Consider the following 20,255-nt stretch of genomic DNA (forward strand, 5'->3'; position numbering starts at 1 on the left):
TTTTAGCCTCACCAGTTTTACATCATGCCCTGCTGCTAATGTGTGGGCATGTGGCGCAATACTTTTTCCCCCACTGTGGCAATCATGACTTGATGAACTAGGATGAATTTTAAATATTATTTTCTCTTAAAACAAATGGGGAAAATGCATAAAATTAACTAACTGGAGTAAAGGGGTTCTAGATGATTATCAGTGCCTGACTTTTATGCATTTCTCTCTCAATTACATCCAAGGTCTCTCTATAGAAAAGAAAACATTAGTTTACAAGCAATGATTCACAATTGAACTTATAGGGAGATATAAGTTGTGTTGTGCTACTGGAAGTTGCAACTGTGGACTGAGAGAGTGAGTACATGCCATATTGTTGCATCTGTCTCTATTGTCCTGTTTGTCTTGACAGATCACTAAAGCTGTTTTCACACATGAACTCTGGACTATGTCTGCAGAATCAGAGAGTCACAAAGAGTTGCTCTTTCACACATGTAGCACATAACACATAACAGGAGATATTCCATGTCAGTCGTGTTCTCACCTGCTGGAAATACAGGAGCGCAGGAGGCAGGACATGATGCAGTCACATAGCCAGTTTATATTATGGTCATAAACAACTGAGTCGCTGATTCTGGCACCGGCTCTTAATCACACTGTGGCTCCAGTTAGATATTTTTGTTGGTGTCTTCATTGTAGATGACCGTTTTTCTTCATCATGAGATGTTTGTGTTCTTCTGGTTTTGTGCCACCACATGTTAAAACATCGTCAACATGCCCACTGGGTCCGTGTGAATACTCTGCACTATACACTGCTGTATTCTCACATAGGCTCATTCCAGCACACTTGGACCTTATGTGGACTTTGTGCTAGGGAGCTGGCAGGGTAAAGTCTGCCTAAGGACTGAGTCAGCTGGCTCTGCCATTTGCATTCTCACATACAGCTCCCTCAGGTAACGTCTTTAGAATTTCAGGGTTCCAGTTTGTGTCTAAAAAGGGCTTAAGATTCTTGAGCAGGTTGGGCTGCCTGCTTGCCTTATAGTAAACAATTGTTTGAAAGGCCTGACTTTACTGCATAGCTGGCTCTAACAGTTGTTTGTCTTTCTGAGTATTAAGACTAGTCTTCCGCCTTAAGTTGGCCAAACAGTTCACCGAGACCCTCTGACTGCACTGACAGCTGGTAAAGAACATGACTAGTCTCACTGTCAAAAGCATAAAAAAATAATGTAAAGTGGTGCTTATTTCAATCTCTCACTCTAAATAGGCCATGAGCTTTTTTCCAGACAGCTGAAAACAGGATGTTGCTACTGTAAAGAGCTAAAATCATGTGCTCCCAGTGTTCTTCTGTTTGTTTTATTTAGAGATGATAGTGATTTCTAGATTTTACAATATCAACCAAAGAATAGATATTGTATTAAAAATGTTTATGGTTGGTGCTGTGGCAAGACAAACCTCCTGTTAACCTATCATATCACATTCTGTTTATATGTGTGACCTTTTATCCTTAGTTCAGTCATATATAAACTCTTTGTGGTTATATAAATCTTTTTCAGTGTTTGGATGAAAAGGATTATATTACCAGAGGTGAGACGAATAAAGTGAGAAAATTCCCCTGATGCCTCAGGTCATTTGTAATATACACAGAAGTGAAGTGGATACACTGTGAGTAATGTGTGTGTTGTGTCTTTCTCTAACAATAAGCATTTTTCTCTGTGAGGTTAATGGGTATGAGTGTGTGTCTGTGTGCATGTCGTGCTAGGGCCACATTAGAGAATGCCTTTCAAGCCATGTCGACCTCCAACTCCCTTGCATAGCGTGTGTTGTGGTCTATTCAACAGCCAACCCCCCAGAACCCCTGCGAACTCTGTGTGCACACACATATGAATGTGTATCTGAGGTTGTAGGGTTATTCCCAGTGTGTGGGGTCCCCAAAAATCCTGTCACATTTTTCTTTTGTGTCCCTCTCCATGTTTCCACCACACCTCCTCTCTCACATCAATGTGTCTCTTCGTTTGTGATTAATACAGTAGAGATCTGTCACCTCCACGTTGCTATGATAAGTCTGCAGCTCTGCCCCCATAAAGTAGGCTGTGACAATCTTGGGGCCTGGTCCCATCCTCCCCTCCATACATACACACACACACACACACACACACACACACACACACACACACACAAAACCCTGGCTCTTTGATAACCATGCCAATTGCTCCAAGCATGCACTAACAAATTTCAGCACACTAGCTTTTACTGCAGATTGGGTTCATAATAAAAGGTTAGGTAATGTTTTGATTGTTACCAAATAGAACACATGCTAACACATTATTGCTATAACACACCATGCCATTGTGCTTTGCTGTATGTACTATCTGAATGTGAGCTGAAGACTGTATGTACATTTTTTTATATGAGCTGTCAGTATCTTTACAACCCCTCTCTCCACATGCATGATAGTGGCTACCTACTGTGACATAATACAAGATGTTTAAGCTAATGAAATCTCTCAGCAGTGTGTCAGCCTTCATTAGGTTATGTTTCTTTATTCCACAAACATATCGGCCCATTACTCTCACCTGAATTATTTTACTGTTTTCACTGTCTCTTACTAAAAAATAGTCTAATTCAGAGAAAACATGGTAACTTTAATACAGTAACTAGTTGCATTGTAATTAGAGAAAACTGTCCTGAGAGTGACCTGTCATTGGAGGTGCTTAATTAGAGAAAACTGTCCTTCTGAGAGTGACCTGTCATTGGAGGTGCTCAGTGTAGGTGCAGGTAAATGCAAAACGTATCCCCTCAAAGTATAAGCAGATTACTTTTTGGTATTTTGCTTTGGCAGACTAGCAAATTAGTTCCATTAAGTTGTAGTTTTTTAAATGGCTGTTACGTTTTCAATTTAATGCAAAAAAGAAGTAAGAACAGAAGTCAAACTACATTGCTGTAGTTTTTACAATTGATTTGAGTGAAATTTCACAACATTGCAGAATTGTGTATAAAGGAATCCTTTTATGTATGAGCTGCACAAAACTGTAGAGCAGTCAATTGATTAGTTGATCAATAGAAAATCGGCAACAAATTCTAATGATTCTTTTATTATGAGTGTTGTAAATATGTGTCTTAAATATTTTGCATCATGGACAGAATAAGCAATTTAAACATTGAAACATGGGCCGTGAGATTTTGTGTTAACTCTTTTTTTTTATTTACTTTTTTTTCTAGTATTTTAAGGACCAAACCATTAATCAAGAAAATAATTATCAGATTTATTGATAATAAACTCGATCTCGTCTATCAGATAAGTGTAATTTAACAGTGTTATGGATCAGTGCATCTTAAAATATGCATTAAATGCTAGTACTGAATTATTGTGCCAGCCCTAGCTGGCCCCAGTATCAGGCAGTAATAACTTTGAAAAGACTGACAGAGCACATGAAAGACTATGTTAGGCTTTAGTGTTACTTCCATTCTTTTTTGCAGAGTGTAAAATTTCACACATTCAGATGTACAATCCTCTGTGTATACATACCTTTCTGGTTGTGTGGACAAATTTTAATTCAAAACCAATGAGCATATTTTGGCCAGTCTTCACAACTTTAAACGGCAGTTTGAGGGATAAGACTGGGTTTAAGGGTTAAGAGTTAGGGTAAGGGTTGGGGGCAGACATGTAGTCATGATGGTTAACATAACATACGCAAGTGACCTCACAACTTTATTCGTGTGTGTGTGTGGCCATATGCATTTACAAACACCTATACACACTTGTGTGTCTGTGTGTATAGTTTGTATTTCCACACTATGTATCTGTGTGGCTACATACCTGCTGTGCTGAATTGACTGGGCCCAGTCAGCATGAGTAAGCAGCCAGGGGAAGACTGAGGCAACTAAATGCGGTGGCCCCAGGCTACCGAGGATATCATTCCCCTGGGTGTGTAGCCGGCCAAAACAGGAACCCCAAGCAGAGTTTCATCAAGGTGGACCCCCATCTACAGCAAGGGGGAGGATACCAGTTAACCTGTTGTCCTGCAGTGAGCATCGGTATTAAGCAGCAGGTGGAAAGAGAAAGCACCCCGTGACTGGAATGAGGTGGAAGCAGGAAGGTGTGCAGATACTTAAAGGGTAACATGCAGACACGCACAAACTGTGTAAGATTCTCTCTTTTGATTTCCCTTCCCTGCTTGTTCACAACTACAAATGAAACCCTGTAGTGTCTTTGCATGTGCATGAACTTTTATATTCTTATTACTAACCCATGCGTCCAACTTTCCAGCTTCATTTCTGAAATATAAATGTATCTCTGAACATTTCCATTCAAAGGAAATAGCCAGGATATTTTTGGTGTAGGACTGGCAGAACACCGTGATGCATGGCTTCTGGCAATGACATCAATGGAATCTTCATATGGGAATTGGACCGTCTCTCAGTGAGGTGGCCCATAGGACATGAATCATGCTGCCTTGCTCCAGAGTGCTGTGGTCCCGGGGGCTGACAGTTTGACTGCTCCTCAGTGTGGTCTCTCTCTTTTTCACGCTCCTCCCATCTCCATCACCACACATTCCGACCACCGGACCGGTCACGTAAGGCCAAGGAAATAAAATGGAATGGAGCAGAGCAGAATAGAAGTTGTTTCTAATGTATCTTCACAGTGCTGCATTTTCTTTTTCACATCCTGAAGCGTGTTTGCACTTTAAAGGCCACAGTTTGTGACGGGGAAGACTGATAGATGCCAAACAAAAACATGTGAGAAACAAAGCTTTACAAACTGTCATAGAGAGAGAGAGAGACTGAAGGGTCTGAAAGAAGCATATTCTTGTGTGTTTTTGTTTACAGCTTGTCTGTTTTGGCAGCTCAGACATGGAGCTAGTCTGGCAGTCTGCCTGTCTGCTTCTCTCTGGTCTCTCCTCTATACTGCTGGGACACTGATGTTAGGTTAACTACAGCTGGTTGTTAACCACCGATTTGGACCGAATCTCACCACCATGTGTTTAATTTAGACTAGTTATAGAATGAAAACTAAAGTTGTATATCATAAACACTTTTAAAACAAAAAAGGAAAGATGATACAAAGGCAGATGTGGCAGTAATGTAGGAAAGGCTAGAAATTATTATAATAAAATTACTGTAGCGTTTCCCCAGATTTGTTGCTTTTAAATTGTAGAAGTGAGTTCATCAAAAGCTTAGATGAGTCCAAGTGATAAATGGCTGTTCATCCGGTGCAAGTGCGGCTATTGACTGAGTGGTGTTAACAGTGCCCCAGGCCATGATCCAGCCGAGTTAAACACACCCTGACATGTGTGTGTGTGTGTGAGAGAGAGAGGCGACACGTCTGAGGGTGTGATGTAGTCACTTCCTCCCACTGGACTGAGCAACTGTTGTCAGCATGACCCTGCGCCAGTTAACCCCTCTCCACCCTTGGCACTGCGGGTGAGGGCCCCCTGGTGTGTGTGTTTGAGAGGACGAGAAAGACAGATTGTGTATGTATGTGAGTGTATAGCGTGTGTGTTGGCGGACCACAGGTGTCTGGTCATGGTGTCAAAGTGTTAAGAGGTCTTCAGAGAGGCCCCCGTCTCTCAGCATCTGTTTCTGAGGCGGGTGTGGCAGAAAGGAGGAGGAAAGGTTGGCAAGGGTTACCAACACATACCCTGAGGGGTGTGGGGGGTTGTCGGGGGGCAGTGACTGACAAGCAGGTGCCTGTGTTGACAGTAACCCTTCATACATGAACCCCAAACACATGCCGCACACACTTGCATTATATGCCGGAGAGTCTAGTATAATTGCAGAGCCTGATTGGAGTGAATGAAGAGGGAATCCCCTTTTACTCACACAGAAACACACGTCACTAATCTCTTTGCTTGGGGGTCAAAAGTGAGAGAGAGGAGAGTACACTCCCTGCTGACTGTGTGTGTGTGTGTGTGTGTGTGTGTGTGTGTGTTTTATTTGCGTACACAATGAGCAGTATTTCCACACATGCAGACCATGTGAACATATGCTCCAGCTACATCAGGGGAATTGGCACAGACTTGTTTCCTGTTATATTTCTTTTCCTAAGACAGTGTATACTTAACATACATACAGCATGCAACAGTAATGTAAAATCTGCAGCCTTTATGAATTACATTTTTGTGATTTCTAAATAGTATTTGTAAATGAAACCCATCAGACTGAATGTTAGGCAGTCAGGTGTACCGGTGCATGTCTGGGAATGATTATTTTGGTAGGAAAGGGAGGAAGGCGGCACACAGCGGGAGGTTGGGGAAAATTGGCACAGCTGTTGATTAACATGAGTGCTCTCTCTCTTTTTTTTTTTTTTTTTTTTTTTTGAGGAGGAAGAGGAAGATGAGGAGATAATGGAGGCGAAGCCAGGTCCAGACTCAGAGCAGCAGGATGAAGATGACAACAGGGAAACCAAAAAAGGTACAAAGGGTGAATGAATAATGGGAGAGGAAAATGGTCAGCGTTAACATTTTTAACATCTCTAGTCACCTCATTAATTCAGTGGAAGTGGACGTTATGTTACATTCAGTAAATTCTCTCATGTGTAAGTTAATTTATGTTGAAGTTGTTCTCCCAGTCACTACACACAACCCATTCTTTATTCTCCAGTCTCCTCCTTCCCTTGACTTTTCACATGTTGCTGGTAAAAGTGTCACGAAACACGGTGACTTGTGTGTGAGACCCTCTGCCAATCAGTGGGTGTATCAGATGGGAGTGGATTACAGTTGGGGTGAAGGCGGATCTAGCATATCAGCTCCATGGTATGTAGGGGTCAGCACTGATTAGAAACCTGTCACTTGACCCTCTGACCGCACTTCAAAGTGGAGAAGATTGGAGAAGTGTGTGTGCGTGCTTATGTGGGTGATTCTTGTAGTAAATAATAGAGAAAAGACACAGGGCTCTTGGGTGAGTTAAAATACAACACGACGGACATAGGGATGGATATTCGTGTTCAACCACTCAGGCATATCCGTGAGTGTTCTAAGTGTGTGTCAAACACAGACTAAGGCAGATATGTGCACATGCACTCATAAACACAGTCATCAGTCTCTACTCCACGCTGACCTATTAAAAGGTCTGGCCTTTGATCTCTGCCACTCGATTCGCTGGGTCTTTTCTGACAACTCCTAAGAAATACAAAGGGATGGGGGATCAAAGTCAGGAGGCAGGGTAAAAGGTGATATATGTGCATTTGTGCATGCTTGTGTATGGAAAATCGCATGTGTTTTGGGACAGTGACTTCAAAAACTGGACACCGTGCTGTGCAGCCATTATGTTCAAAGGGAGGCGGGTTGCTCAGAGGGCTTTGTTTTTCTCTTGTTTATGAAGTTCTTGCTGTAGGGTTTTATTAGAATAAATGCATTAGGAACTGTTTGTAGTTTATTATATCCTGGATGTGGTTTTGTTAGAGATGAAGTGAATATTAATCTGACATCGGAAGCACATGATGTGCAGTACTTTTAAGGCTTGTTGTAGCAGTGGAAATGACAGCAGTGCATGTGAGATTTGTAAATTATGACAGAGGGTTTTTCAGTTCGATATTTGTGTTATTTTCTGTAGTTAGGAGTAGACTATAACAATGTCAGCTACAGTAGAAAAAACAGTCATGCCTCACTTTGTGGCTCTTAACCCTTTCACTTTAAAAGAACAAAAACTAAAATTTTCTTTGAAGGTGACATGTAATTGGGACCCACTATTCTTTCTTCCATGTTGAACAGAACTGACACTGCTTCTGATTTGTGATGCAAAATGACATGGACAAAAATATTGGGACTCTTAACCTAATAGTTTGTAGCACCCCTTGTGGGGCAATCACTGCAATCAAGTGCCTTAATGAGACAGGTACACTTGTCAACTGGTAGTTTGGCCCAGTTCTTGAGCAAACTGCTCCATTTCTCAGGTTCGATGGGTGCCTTCTCCCATCTGTAACTTTTAGCTCTTTCCATAGATATTCAGCTGGATTAAGATGAGGAGTCATACCAGACCACTTCAGAACCGTCCCGTCTGTACTTGCTGCTTTTCGATGGATGTTTTGGGTCATTACCCTGTGGAGGAGCCATGAACTGCGACTGTGACTCAGCTGTCTGACACTGGGTTGTACGTTTCTCTCCAGAATGTCCTGATAATCTTCCCTGCACTGATTCAAGGCGCACCCTGTGTCAGATGCAGCAAAGCAAGCCCACAACATAACTGAGCCTCCTCCTGTTTCACAGTGAGGACGGTGTTCATTTCTTTGCAATCTTCATCCCTACGTCTGTGAACATAGAGCTGATGTGACCAGAAGATCTCATGGTGTTTTACTGGTCCACAGGACAATTCTCCCAGATGAACTGTGGCTTGTCGGAGTGCATTTTAATAAACTCCAGTCAGTTTGTCTCTCTTCTTCCATGGAGCCCCCCCACTCCCCCACCCACCCCACCCCACCCCTTCATTCTTTTTTCCCATTCAAACTATTTTTTTTGTTTAATCTGTGGGTAATTTTGCAGCTATGTTCAGGGAGGTTGAATTGTTGGCTTGGTAAACATCTTAATATTAGAAACAGTGGTCACAAGAACATCAGTCACCTTAGAGATGGCCTTGTAGCCTTTACCCTGACCATGCTTGGTAATAATTCTCTTGGTAATAATTTTATCCTCAGACAACATTTTTCTCTTCATTCTCTTGTGCAGTGCACACAGTGACACCAAACTGCACAATAAGTACTTTTCTCCAGTACACTGAATGGCTGGTACTGCTACCAATTGAAGACAATAGCTTGGTATATCACTACAGTCAACTTATCACCACATAATCTATTTTAAAAGATTTCAGAAGAACAAGCAAAAATTCAGCTCTCATGTGTTTAATATGTTCAGTGTTTTTCCAACAGGCTCATTTCCAGTGCTGAGAGAGCTGACGGAGGAGGAGAGGCAGCAGATCCTGCACTCTTCTGAATTTCAGAGTTTCTTTGACTGCAGCATCCGTGTGATGGAGAGAGCTTTGGCTGAGGACAGCAACATCTTTTTCGACTACAGTGGCCGAGACCTGGAAGACAAAGAGGGGTGAGCAGGGAGGAGGCAAGATGGGGCAGGAGGCAGGATGTGTTTGGATGTGAGAGCACATGTGTGTTTACTTGGATGCCTTGAACTAAGAAATGTGCTAAGACTGACTCGTGCCCCCTCTTTCTACTCCATGGGCCTGGGAGCTCCTTTGTTCTTCAAAGTACATGTCTTCCTAATGATGTCACACTCTCTGGGTTAAAAACCCCTGTTCACTGACAACCATCACAACTGAAAGAGCACTGTCTTACCATCTGAGGGGCTATCTCCAAATGGAGGTTATCAGAGTGTTAGTTGAAGTTGTAAGAGTCATAAGTGCAAACCTGTTTTAGTATGCTACGCTGTTATTATAGAAGAATGCTGCTTTTACAGCTCTACAACATTGACCACTCAGCCACTGAGGAACATCAAGCCTGTGGTCAAACAGAGATTATGTCTAAAACAGGTCATGGCCCGGTGCTCAACATGGAGTCCCCTTGTTTTTCCACTGACATGCTTTTTTCCGAGAATGTAGCAACTTCATTTCACTACCTTGGTTCTGTGCTGTTAATTTTCACATAGTATGGCACACAAAGAAGATATCATCAAGATTGTTATATCAAATTTGTTCTGATTTACATTAAAATATCCTCTCTCCTGCCCTTCAGATGAATGTGGTGACTTTCTCTTACTGAGCGCCGTAAAGATTACAGCTATGATTTTTTTGTAGGCCAACCCAGAAGTTATCACCCAATGAGGCCAATGGGACTTTTCCATAGGCTTTTGGATTATTGCAGAAACTCTCACATTTTCTTCATAAGATAATCTTCATAAATCAACACCATTTTTATAATTTTTGAAACCTAAATACAATTGCCAGAAGTAAAAAGCTATTTTTTTGGCTATAAACGAATTACACCGCGGTCCCATGATTTCAGCATCACCACCGTAGCTTCCAACATGCAAGTTGATTTATAGTGCCTACCTCTTCTACAAAATCCTTTCCTCTTAGCGTGACCTGATTTAGCTAGTGTTCATGGCTGTTTCAGTTAGTTTGAAAAGTTTGCAAGTACACAATTTAAAAAGTAACAAGGCTCTAGAGACGGACTTTGAGTAGATACATTTCAGTATTTGGTGTGATGACAGTTAATTTTACAGACAGCCTATGTAGTCTCATTTAGCCATTTGTTAGCAACCGCCTTTTTAAGACAGGTAGAAGCATAAAAAAACATGAGTGGGGTATTTACTGCAGTATTCTTTTCTCCATGTGAAAAGAAAACTGAACTTACAGTATGTGTAAAAGAGGTGGAGTTCACCATATGAGCTTCTAGTTTCCCTGCTGAGTGGAAAATGTCTGGTATATGTTATTACTTTTGTAAGGATCCTTAAAGTTTAGTGCTGCCTAATCTGAGGAGGTAGTTTTAGGTTCTAGTTGAAATGCACTGCTCTTCTGGAGTAACTGTCATGTACACTGTGAATGCCCAGGTTAGCAGTGCTCACAAGTGACCCCTACAGAGTGAGGCCATTTTTTTCTTGGCAGGTGCTTATTTATTATGGAACGTGTCTGTTGAGCAATTGTAGCAGTTCAGTTGTTTTTAGGTTTGAACAAAAAGTAACCTTTAATCCTTATGTCTTCTCTCAGAGACCTAGGAAGTGGCTCCAGCCTGTCCTTCAGTAGGCTTTTCTATGACGAACACTGGTCGAAACATCGTGTTGTCACCTGTCTGGACTGGTCCCCTCAGGTGAAGCCTGCAGTTTTGTGTGTGTTACTTTGAATGTGAAAGTGAATTCAAAACCTCACTGAAACTTTACAGTTTGTAAATGTGTGTTTGTGTTTGGAGAGAGAGGGATTAGCTCTATCACCAAATATTTGCAGGGCTCTTTATTGATGTCACGTGTCTGTGTCCTGTTCTCTGTGCTTTCTCCTTTCCTTTCACTCACTCCCAGTACCCTGAGTTGCTGGTTGCCTCCTATAACAATAATGAAGATGCTCCTCATGAACCAGATGGCGTTGCCCTGGTGTGGAACATCAAGTTTAAGAAGGCCACGCCAGAGTACATCTTTCACTGTCAGGTACCTCACACATACTTCCAGAACTGTAGAATATGATGGTGTCCATGATGGCAGGTTGCTGTAGAGACTAAGTTAGGGTTGCCATTTCTTTTTTCCCATTGTGGGCACTGAGTATGAACTGCACAGAGCTACATGATGGAAAAAAACAAGGAAAAAAATTCCATCTTTCTCTTATCCCCTTGTTTGCCTCTCACTCAAAAGCTCCATCCTTCTCTGTTTTTCATCTGGCAACCCAACAGTCCTGCAGCTTTTTCCTGTTTGCTACTGTTATACAGTAGTATAACAAGCAGTACCCTTGTGACTGAAAAATTAAGAGTGAGAGAACGGGAAATAAAAGGTTGTTCCACATGCATTCATTTGACCCTCCAAATTGGATTATAGCTGAACACTGCCAGTGGAGGCTAGTTTAATGGAAGAAACTGAGGTTTTGTTTGGAAGGAAAGTCATTGATGGGTGTCATGCTAATAGCAAATGACACTGAGAAAATGGTAGAAGGAAGGAGGGAGGAGTGAAGTGATGAAGGATTTGGTGTGAGGGCTACACAGCTCCCAAGGGACAGGCAAGGCCATATACATATGTCTTGGTAGTGAAATAATGTGGCCTACCACTTCCTAATCCAGCATTGCCACATGTGATGCTAGCTCTAATGTCAGCGGTGCCATTTTCCAATAACTGACACATCTGTTTCATAAACATCACGGTACTGTAAATATGGAAATATACCTGTAATAGCATTAATACCACAGGTAACCACTTTGACTCACTGCTTAGAAGTAATATTAGAAATGCACACACTTATTCTCACAGTGACACTTCATTCAAACAGAGAAAATAGATTTTCTCTCTTTTGATCAAACACACAAAGAGGCTCATATTCCTGCAGACCACGATGAGTGCACATACTGTATTTCAATGCGAAGCTTGCCATAAAAGTTGAGCTCCACAATGGATTTTTAAAGCACTCCATTATTTCACTGCTCCATAATTTATGTTGCTGCTGAAATCCATGTGGTCTTACAGATAAGATTACAGCTATGAATCTTGTAGCTGTAGGATTGAGTAGTTCTTCCATGCAGGTTTCTGACAGGATACATTCCGTACATCTGACTTTATTAACAGTGGTTTCTGAGCATGCCGATCTGTGAATTGTCAGCGTTAAACAGTAATTTGCCAACAAGGATATTTGTTTAAGCAGCTGATTAAATGCTCAGTGTTTCAAAATCAGCTGCAAATGTGTACAACAGAGTTGAGGTGTGTTCAAGTTTGAATGGAAATAAAGGAACAAAAACACACTGGCACCTTTTTGCACTGAAGTATTGGGAAATTTCAATCTATAACAGAATGAGGTATCGTCGTCGTAATCTGTTTTGATTTTGAAGACATACAAACCACTTCTATGAACACATTCGGTTTGGTTTAAGTGAGTGTTTACTGGAAAGATGTGCTGTAGACAAAATGATATCAGATGCAGAAAATAAAGAAGATAGACTGAGAGACAACAGAATCTTTCAAGTGCTCCTCTTTCATTCCCCCCTCCCCATGTTAGTCAGCGAGTTTGTGTGGCCTGGAGCTGCGCCACAGTGTATTCATGAGGGGAGAAAGAAAAGTGAATGACAGAAAACAGATAAACATAGAAAGCAAGACAGAGTGGGCACAAATGAGCAGAGATGAACAGTGGGAGATAAAATTCAAATACAATAAGAGAAGGAAAGAGGAGGTTGTATGTCATTTGGCATCAGCACTGAGTCCTCCTGTTGCTGTTGGATTTGGATGAAAGGCACACTGGAGTGGTTAGACGAGAGTCAAGAGGATAAGAAGAATGAGTAGATTGCATTTCTTTCTTGCTCCCGTTCTCTCTGCAGGCCTTTTGCAAACAGAGTCGTGACTCTGTAGTTATTCGAGGATCAGATGGCTTTTAATGTGTGAGCATGTTCTGCCATTTAACCCCTCAAACCACAGGGCCGGGTGCCTCTTCCTCTCTGTTCCTCTGCTCTCTCCTGTTTTTCTTTTTCACCTAGATGAACAGAGGCCCGGCCATGTGCTTTCTCCCTGCACCCCTTGTCCTCCCTGTAATCATGCCAACTCCCTGTTTATTGTACAAATGTGGTACGCACATATATATGTGAGATGGGTTGGCATGTCCCAAGAGACAGTTTAGTGGCTTTTCAGCCACATTTTTTTTTCTGACTTGTCCACAGAAGCAGCTTTTATCAGTTGGATGGATAGGTAGATGGCTGGATTCTTCATGTGTGTATGCATGTGTTGCACGTGTGTGGGTGTGTTTGGGAGGGAGTACAGATATAAAAGAATGACAGTGCTGGGCTGGTATTGGGGTTTGTGGTTGAGGTCTGATACAGCAGGAGCTTTATTGTATAAGACTATGGTTTGTAGAAGGCTTCGTATTTCAGATGGGGTTTTAGTGAGGTCAGGCTTCTATGCAATGCAAAATTGTCCTTTTTTTCCAAAAGAAAATTTCAATTCGTAATCAGGGTTTAAATGTTTTTGCCTAACCAAGGGTTTGACGATCTCAGTTCTGTACATTACAGTGTTATATGTTCAAGGCGTTGTCCAAGGGTTGTATTTTGAAACAAAAAGAATATGGAAGATTAACCATGGTTATAAAAAAAACAGTTTACTTTCACTGTTTACAGTGAAAACTTGAGTTTGCCTAAGCATTGTTGGGCTTTATGTACCCGACATGCTGTTATGGTGGAACGTAAATCATTTAAAAGCTGGTGTTTGACTATGGGAGGAGTATCAGTGTCGCTTTGGGCAAGTGCAGTCTGGAAATCTTGCACAAATATTTTGGCAATTGGTACATGTGTTGTAACATTACATTGTAATGCAGTAAGTAGGGAGACAGGTCCTGGATCGGCAAATGTGGCTCCCATGTGGAACAAACAGTCACAGAAATCTCACACTTATTTTTTCATCTCTTCCTTCTTTGCTTTCCTCTTATTTTTAGCTCTGATCTTTTCTACCGTACACTTCTTTATCAGAACCATCAACAGATTACTGGCCTTGCACACATTACTGTTAGTTTCTAATAATGCGGATAATGAATTTAGACTCCAATTCTGACTGCGTCGTTCTCTGTGGCACATAATATAAAATACACTTTAGATTGTATTTAACATGAGGAATATCAAACCTATGATCAAAACACTTTCATTAATGGACCCACTTTTACTTTTGGTAATTTATTTGTCTTTTACTCATTAATTTCAGTTATGACATATCTTTTTTGTAATTTATTCTTTATCCTGGTTTATGCCAAGAAATGCATTTTAAAAATTCAGAGTATTATAGTTCACTGACTTTGCTTTCTTCAAGATAGTGAATAAATAGCATCTGAAATTACATAGTATCCCAGTATTCTGGAAAACCCTTTATAATCCCCCGTGGCAGTTTCATGACCCCACTTCACAAGCCATTGATCTTTAATATAGTGAAGGACGTGTGTGATTCATCAGTGGGTGGGTTGGGCTTGTACTTCAGCAAAGGGCCTGCCACTGCTGTGCACTCTGGTACCCGTTTGAGCGTGCCTCCTCACATCCAACAGTTGGGCCCATCATCACCCTATCCCAGTTGGGTCCAATCTTGTAACTCCACACCAGCCTCTCAAGTGGGCAAAGTCACACCACATTAAAGGCCCTGTTTGACTTAAAACCTCGACTGAATCCCTCCCCCCAAACCACAAGCCTCCCTGTAACAACCCCTGCTGCTACTGTCATATCCCATTGGACTCAGTCATATTTTTATTAATATCTTGCTGCCTCACATCGCTCCCTAGGCCTTTGGCACCCACAGAAAGGTCGAGTAAGAGAAGCAGAGCAAGCAGGGCTCAGTTGGGGGGGTAGAGAGTGTTGGAAAGAGAGAACAGTGAAACAGCATTATTCACAGGACTTGTCTGAATTATAACCCATGTACAATTACACTGGAGGATGAAGCAGCACTGTCATTTAAAGCTTAGCAGAGAAAACCCCTTAACTTCTCGCTGAGTTAAGACTGTGTGATTTAATTGGATAAGGTTAAATAAATACAGTATGTTAATATGCTGCACCATGAACAGACAGTTTCTCCCGGGGGTCATACTAACTGTAAAAGTGTCTATTACTCACTGGGAAATTCTTACAGGTGTCTCCCTGATGACCTGATGACCAAATCCAAATACATGTACCAATTGAAATGTAAAGTACTGACTATCAAAATTTGTTACTTTTGAAATGTTTCCAACTTAAGACTGAATTCAGTAATGTTTTTATCTAATACTCAAGCATTTTGCATATTGTGTTAAATGGAAAAACAAGGTTTTAGGAAAAGTTCAACATTCTGGGAAATACACTTTTCCACTTTCTTTTCAAGACTTAGATGAAAAGAGAGAGAGCACTTTCACATCTGTCTTTTAAGGTTGAAGATACAGCCAGGAGACGGTTAGCTTGGCTTAGCATAAGGACTGGAAACAGCTAGCCTAGCTCTGTGCAGAGGTAACAATTTGACAAACCAGCTCCTCTAACGTGTTTAATTTGTATGAGAGCTGAAGTGTTAGAACAAGGAGATTACTGTATGTACTGGACTATGTCTTCCAGGTGTCTTTTCGTGTCATCATCGTGAAGTTTATAGGCAACCAAAGCTGTGCAGTCCCCACAACTTTTAGGGTCAGAATAGAATGAACAGAGGCACATTTGTGAGAGTCAAACAAGCATTATATTTACAACTTAAATCCAACAATAAAGCCACAAACCAGCAAGAGTGAAAATATCAGCCAAGCAAACCAGAAATGGAAAATAAAGGGAAAGAAGCACTAGGAGGGAGAGAGAAAGGCCCATTTGTGTTCCCAGAGCCTTGTCCTCATGCTTTTGCTCTGTCTAACCCTCATTCTTTGCCTGGTGAAATGGAGACTTGGCTTGGTATTTCTCTCTCCTTGCCAGAAACCACAGAGTGACAAAATGCGTGGGGTGTCATAAACGAGTGAAGCCAGGGGGAGAAAGGTGGTTAGGAGGAGGAGAGTGGATTTGACAAACGGGATGTAAGGGAAGACGGCGAGATCCATCTGGTCCTGATAACGCAGGCTGGAAAACAGATGAGTGTTGTGTGTGGGAGGATATACTGTCTGGTGTGCCCTATCAACCGCCCGTCTCCCCCTTTTCTTCTCACCATAGCATTCGTGCTCCATTTCTGTTTTCCCAAGCCAACTTATTAACAGTTTGTTGCCCCAGGAAAGAACGAAAGAGAGGAGGAGGCAACAAAGCGGGGAGTGTTCCCCTCTCACTAGCGTTCTTTCTCTCTCTGTCATTCCTTCAAACCTCCTTAATCCCTCACTGGGTGCCATCTTTCATCACAGCCTACCATGTGTATATTATCCTCTACAGAACACTTCCCATTAATATAATAAGGGCTGCCAGAAGCACTTAGCCTTGTGAGCCTGTGTGAGATATGGTAGATGATACTTTGTGTGCAGTTTCTCCCTTACACGTGCATATACATACACACACAGCAGACTTTGCCCGAGGAAAGAAATAAAACCCGCTGTTCTGAGTGCAAGAGTGTCTCTCTGTAAAACTTCCACAATTTATCTCAGGCCCAGTATACCAAAGTGACTCTCGCTGCTGCTTTCTCTTCCGGGAGCTGTCACTCCTCAGATCCTATCCATCTGGGCTGGCAGGAGATGACTTGGCAGGTGTCTGACCCGCACTGCATGTGAGATAAGAACCATCCACAGAGCCACTCTGCGTTTGGAAATGAAATGTCAGGCTCGGTATCGAGTCAGCCCTGATATGGAGATGCAATCATAGCTGGGGTATTGTCAACACAAGAGCTGATGAGGTCTTGTTTAGACAGATGTGGTGCTTGTATGACTGGTGTGTCCAGACTTATCAATCTAATATGGAAAGGAGCTGTAGGCGAAGGGAGGAGTGTAGCTGCTTTTGATTAAATTAAAAACAAAGTTCAGTTTTTTGGGAAGTAGGCTTATTCTTACCTTGGATAAGACTGATACTCACATGCCGGCTAACTTAACTTTAGTGTTTAATATGCACAAAAACCAAGGTATAAAAAAAGACCTTTTTATGAGAACTTATATATCAGACTGTTTTTGGCCAAGACCAATAACTTCGTTGGGTTTCTGCAATTTGCCTTTTTAGGTTACCTGCTTTCCTCATTTTCATTTAATTAAGAAATATTTTATACAGTCCTATTCACACACTGTGAAATAAATCCCCTCTAAGAGATGCAAAGGCAGTATTGGAGGCTCATGAATGAATAAAATGAAGATGGTCTAAATGTAATCCAGCTTCCCACAATTCATCTCTGAACTCAGTCATTAATTTCCTACATGGCATCCAAATAGAGAATCCGTCAACCTGTTCCCCTTGAGTTTAAATCATAAACTTCCTTACAGCATTGGACAAATGGACCTTTCAGTAACATACAGTGCATTTAAAAGAAATATGACTCCAAAACATGCAGTATTTACTGATGTGACATTTGATTAGAAGCATTTAGAAGAACTGCCTTTATGTCAAGTCCAAATTGTTGCTGGCAGGTGCCTCAGAGTGCACTGTTGGGACAAAGCTGGGCTAATTTTCAGTAGCTCTTTCACTAAGCCTGACAGTACATGAGGGGAATGATGACGGCATAACCTGTGGTTTGTTAAAAAGGGGAATGCAGGGTTTAGTCAGGATTTTTCCTCTTAAGATGGGGACGCTGATAGGGTTTAGGAGGTAGACTAACATGTTGACCAAATAGAAGGGGCTCGTAGTTTGATTTGGCTTCTCTTTGTCATTACGTGTTTGGGGTGGCGATGTTTTAGCGTGATAATGAGCAGACAGATGAAGAGTTTTATTTGTGTCTTGTGGATTTGCTTGTTTATTTAGATTTTTTTTTGTGTGTGTTAATAGTATGAGTCGGGTCACCTCAGTTTTTACTGCAGAGTTGATAGAGATGAAAATTTCAGCACGGATACTGTAAGTTTGTTAATATATTTTAGGTATAATCTACTGACAGTCTATGTTGTACTCCAGATGGATTCATGTTTACAAAGATATCTAAAACTCAAATAAGGGATTACTTGTTTTTTCATCAGTCTATATGGATAATATACTCACACAATTATGAGGTTTGAGCATAATACATTCTTTTAATTCAGTTCCAAGTGCATTTACTGTGCACAAGTTTTACTGATTGAGATTATAGAATGCACATGTAAATTTGACTTTCACATGCTAAAGATCAAATAATTGTATATTTTCCTGCTCAGACCATCACATTGCAAGGACTCAAACATGCTAATAAACCAAAAACCTTGATTTCCTTTTATCTGACTGTATAAATAAACTTTTCAGTGAGTGCCTCCTTGTCGGTTGATGAGCGTCTTTATTTTTACCAATGGAGTTTGGTTTATTTTGAGTCTTGGCATCTGAAGCAACTCCCGAGTCATTCATCTGGAAGCTGTGACCCTTCAGAAGAATCAAAGTGAGAGAGTGCAGTGGTTTCTTTCCTTCTGGTTTGTTTTTCAGACTCCTTTCAAAATGAACTGGGGTTTGGAGCTGGCTGCTTCAGACATGGTGTGGTAGTGGGGATGGAGAGAGAGGGAGCAGGGTGAAGAAACATGCAAGAAGAAATGAAAAATAAAACAAATGTTCTACTGCTTCAGACTGTTATTCAGAGTGAGCTACTTTAGGCCAGGAAATATAAGCAGTTTTTGTTTGATTATGATGCAACTTTAAGCACTGAGGTTTCAATAGCACCAGTTACTTTTAGTGTATTATAAATTACCCTGTTATGCAGCAATACATCTTCAGTCATGAAATAACTGGGTCTGAGAAAAGTACGTAATTCAGGGGCATTCTGACTGCTGCTATAAAATTTCAAGTTAAATGTAACCAGTTTCAAGCAGTCAACTTCAGAAATAATATTGCTTTTCCTGTTGAAAAGTTGACTTCATCAGCAGTAAAAACACCCTTCCTAACTTTTAATGCACTCAGGGGTTTTTGCTAGTACAGCTTTATTCGCTCTGTTACAACCAGCAGCTGATAGTGGCTAATATTAGCTACAAGCTACAGTATGTAGCTTTTTTTCAAAACTTGTCTTAATGTGGAGAGGTGCTGTCGAAGTCTCCTGCGACCCAGTCTCATTAAAAACACCACTGGAAGCAGTGCAGAGACATTAGCTTCTAAGAGGTTTTGAGCAGGATTGATCTCTCTAACCAGTCAGAGATTTTCAGTTATTTCTACTTGATCAGTAATTTTTGTTGCATTCTCATTTCTTGTAATGACAAATATCCCAAGAGCTACAGTTACATTTCTGAATCTGTTTGATGGCCTTGACTCTTTGTGACATGTGCTACTGTTTTGCTGTGATTTTTCATGTAGCACCTGTTTAAGCACAAGTTACATGTTTCAACCATCTTGTCAGTCTCACTTGTATTGAACATTAGCAAAACCATTTTATAAGCATTGGTACTATTTGGAGCCATTGTCTATTTTGGCTAGTTGTTGAGTGGGGTGCTTTTCCAGAGATGAGTGCCCATTGTAAGAATAGCAAACCTGCTAACAGCCCCTGTTTCCCAAAGTTGCATGTTGGCACAAAGATGCTATAACATATCCAGCATGAATGTGAAGGTAAAATGATGCTTTTAGGAGGCAGAAGAATGATTTGATAGAACTGATGCTGAAATTTGTGATGCCAAGCCACAAACAAACAAGTGGCATCCTGCATCCAAATCCATTCATCTAACATGTGATCACCTTTATTCAATTTATTGGAGAATTCCAATTATATTAATTCATGTTAGCCACCCCAGCCACCCTGTGGAGAAAAGCTAATTTCGGCCGCCTGTATCCAGGATCTGGCCCTTTCAGTCATGACCCAAAGCTCATGACCATAGGTGAGAGTCGGAACGTGGATCGACCAGTAAATCGAGAGCTTCGCCTTACAGCTCAGCTCCTTCTTCACCACGACGGACCGGTACATCGACCGCATTACTGCAGAAGCTGCACCAATCTGCCTGTCGATCTCCCATTCCATCCTTCCCTCACTCGTGAACAAGACCCCAAGATACTTGAACTCCTCCACTTGAGGCAGGAACTCTCCACCAACCTGAAGGGAACAAGCCACCCTTTTCCGACTGAGAACCATGGCCTCGGACTTTGAGGTGCTGATTCTCATCCCAGCTGCTTCACACTC

At 41.4% G+C, this 20,255-nt stretch overlaps 1 protein-coding gene across 5 annotated transcripts in view; it reads left to right on the plus strand.

Annotated features, from left to right (window-relative positions):
* Window positions 1–20,255, plus strand: part of dync1i1a (dynein cytoplasmic 1 intermediate chain 1a) — a 54,682-nt gene that overhangs the window by 17,635 nt on the left and 16,792 nt on the right. For 4 of the 5 annotated variants that reach the window (XM_020614238.1, XM_020614233.1, XM_020614236.1 and 1 more), the window contains 4 exons: window positions 6,304–6,408; window positions 8,849–9,020; window positions 10,639–10,738; window positions 10,944–11,069. In XM_020614238.1, coding sequence (XP_020469894.1) covers window positions 6,304–6,408; window positions 8,849–9,020; window positions 10,639–10,738; window positions 10,944–11,069 — 503 coding nt within the window. The remainder of the gene's footprint in view (window positions 1–6,303; window positions 6,409–8,848; window positions 9,021–10,638; window positions 10,739–10,943; window positions 11,070–20,255) is intronic. The other variant, XM_020614234.1, reaches the window with a different exon arrangement.

Source organism: Monopterus albus, unplaced genomic scaffold (assembly GCF_001952655.1).
Source record: "Monopterus albus unplaced genomic scaffold, M_albus_1.0 scaffold143.1, whole genome shotgun sequence".
NCBI lineage: Eukaryota > Metazoa > Chordata > Actinopteri > Synbranchiformes > Synbranchidae > Monopterus > Monopterus albus.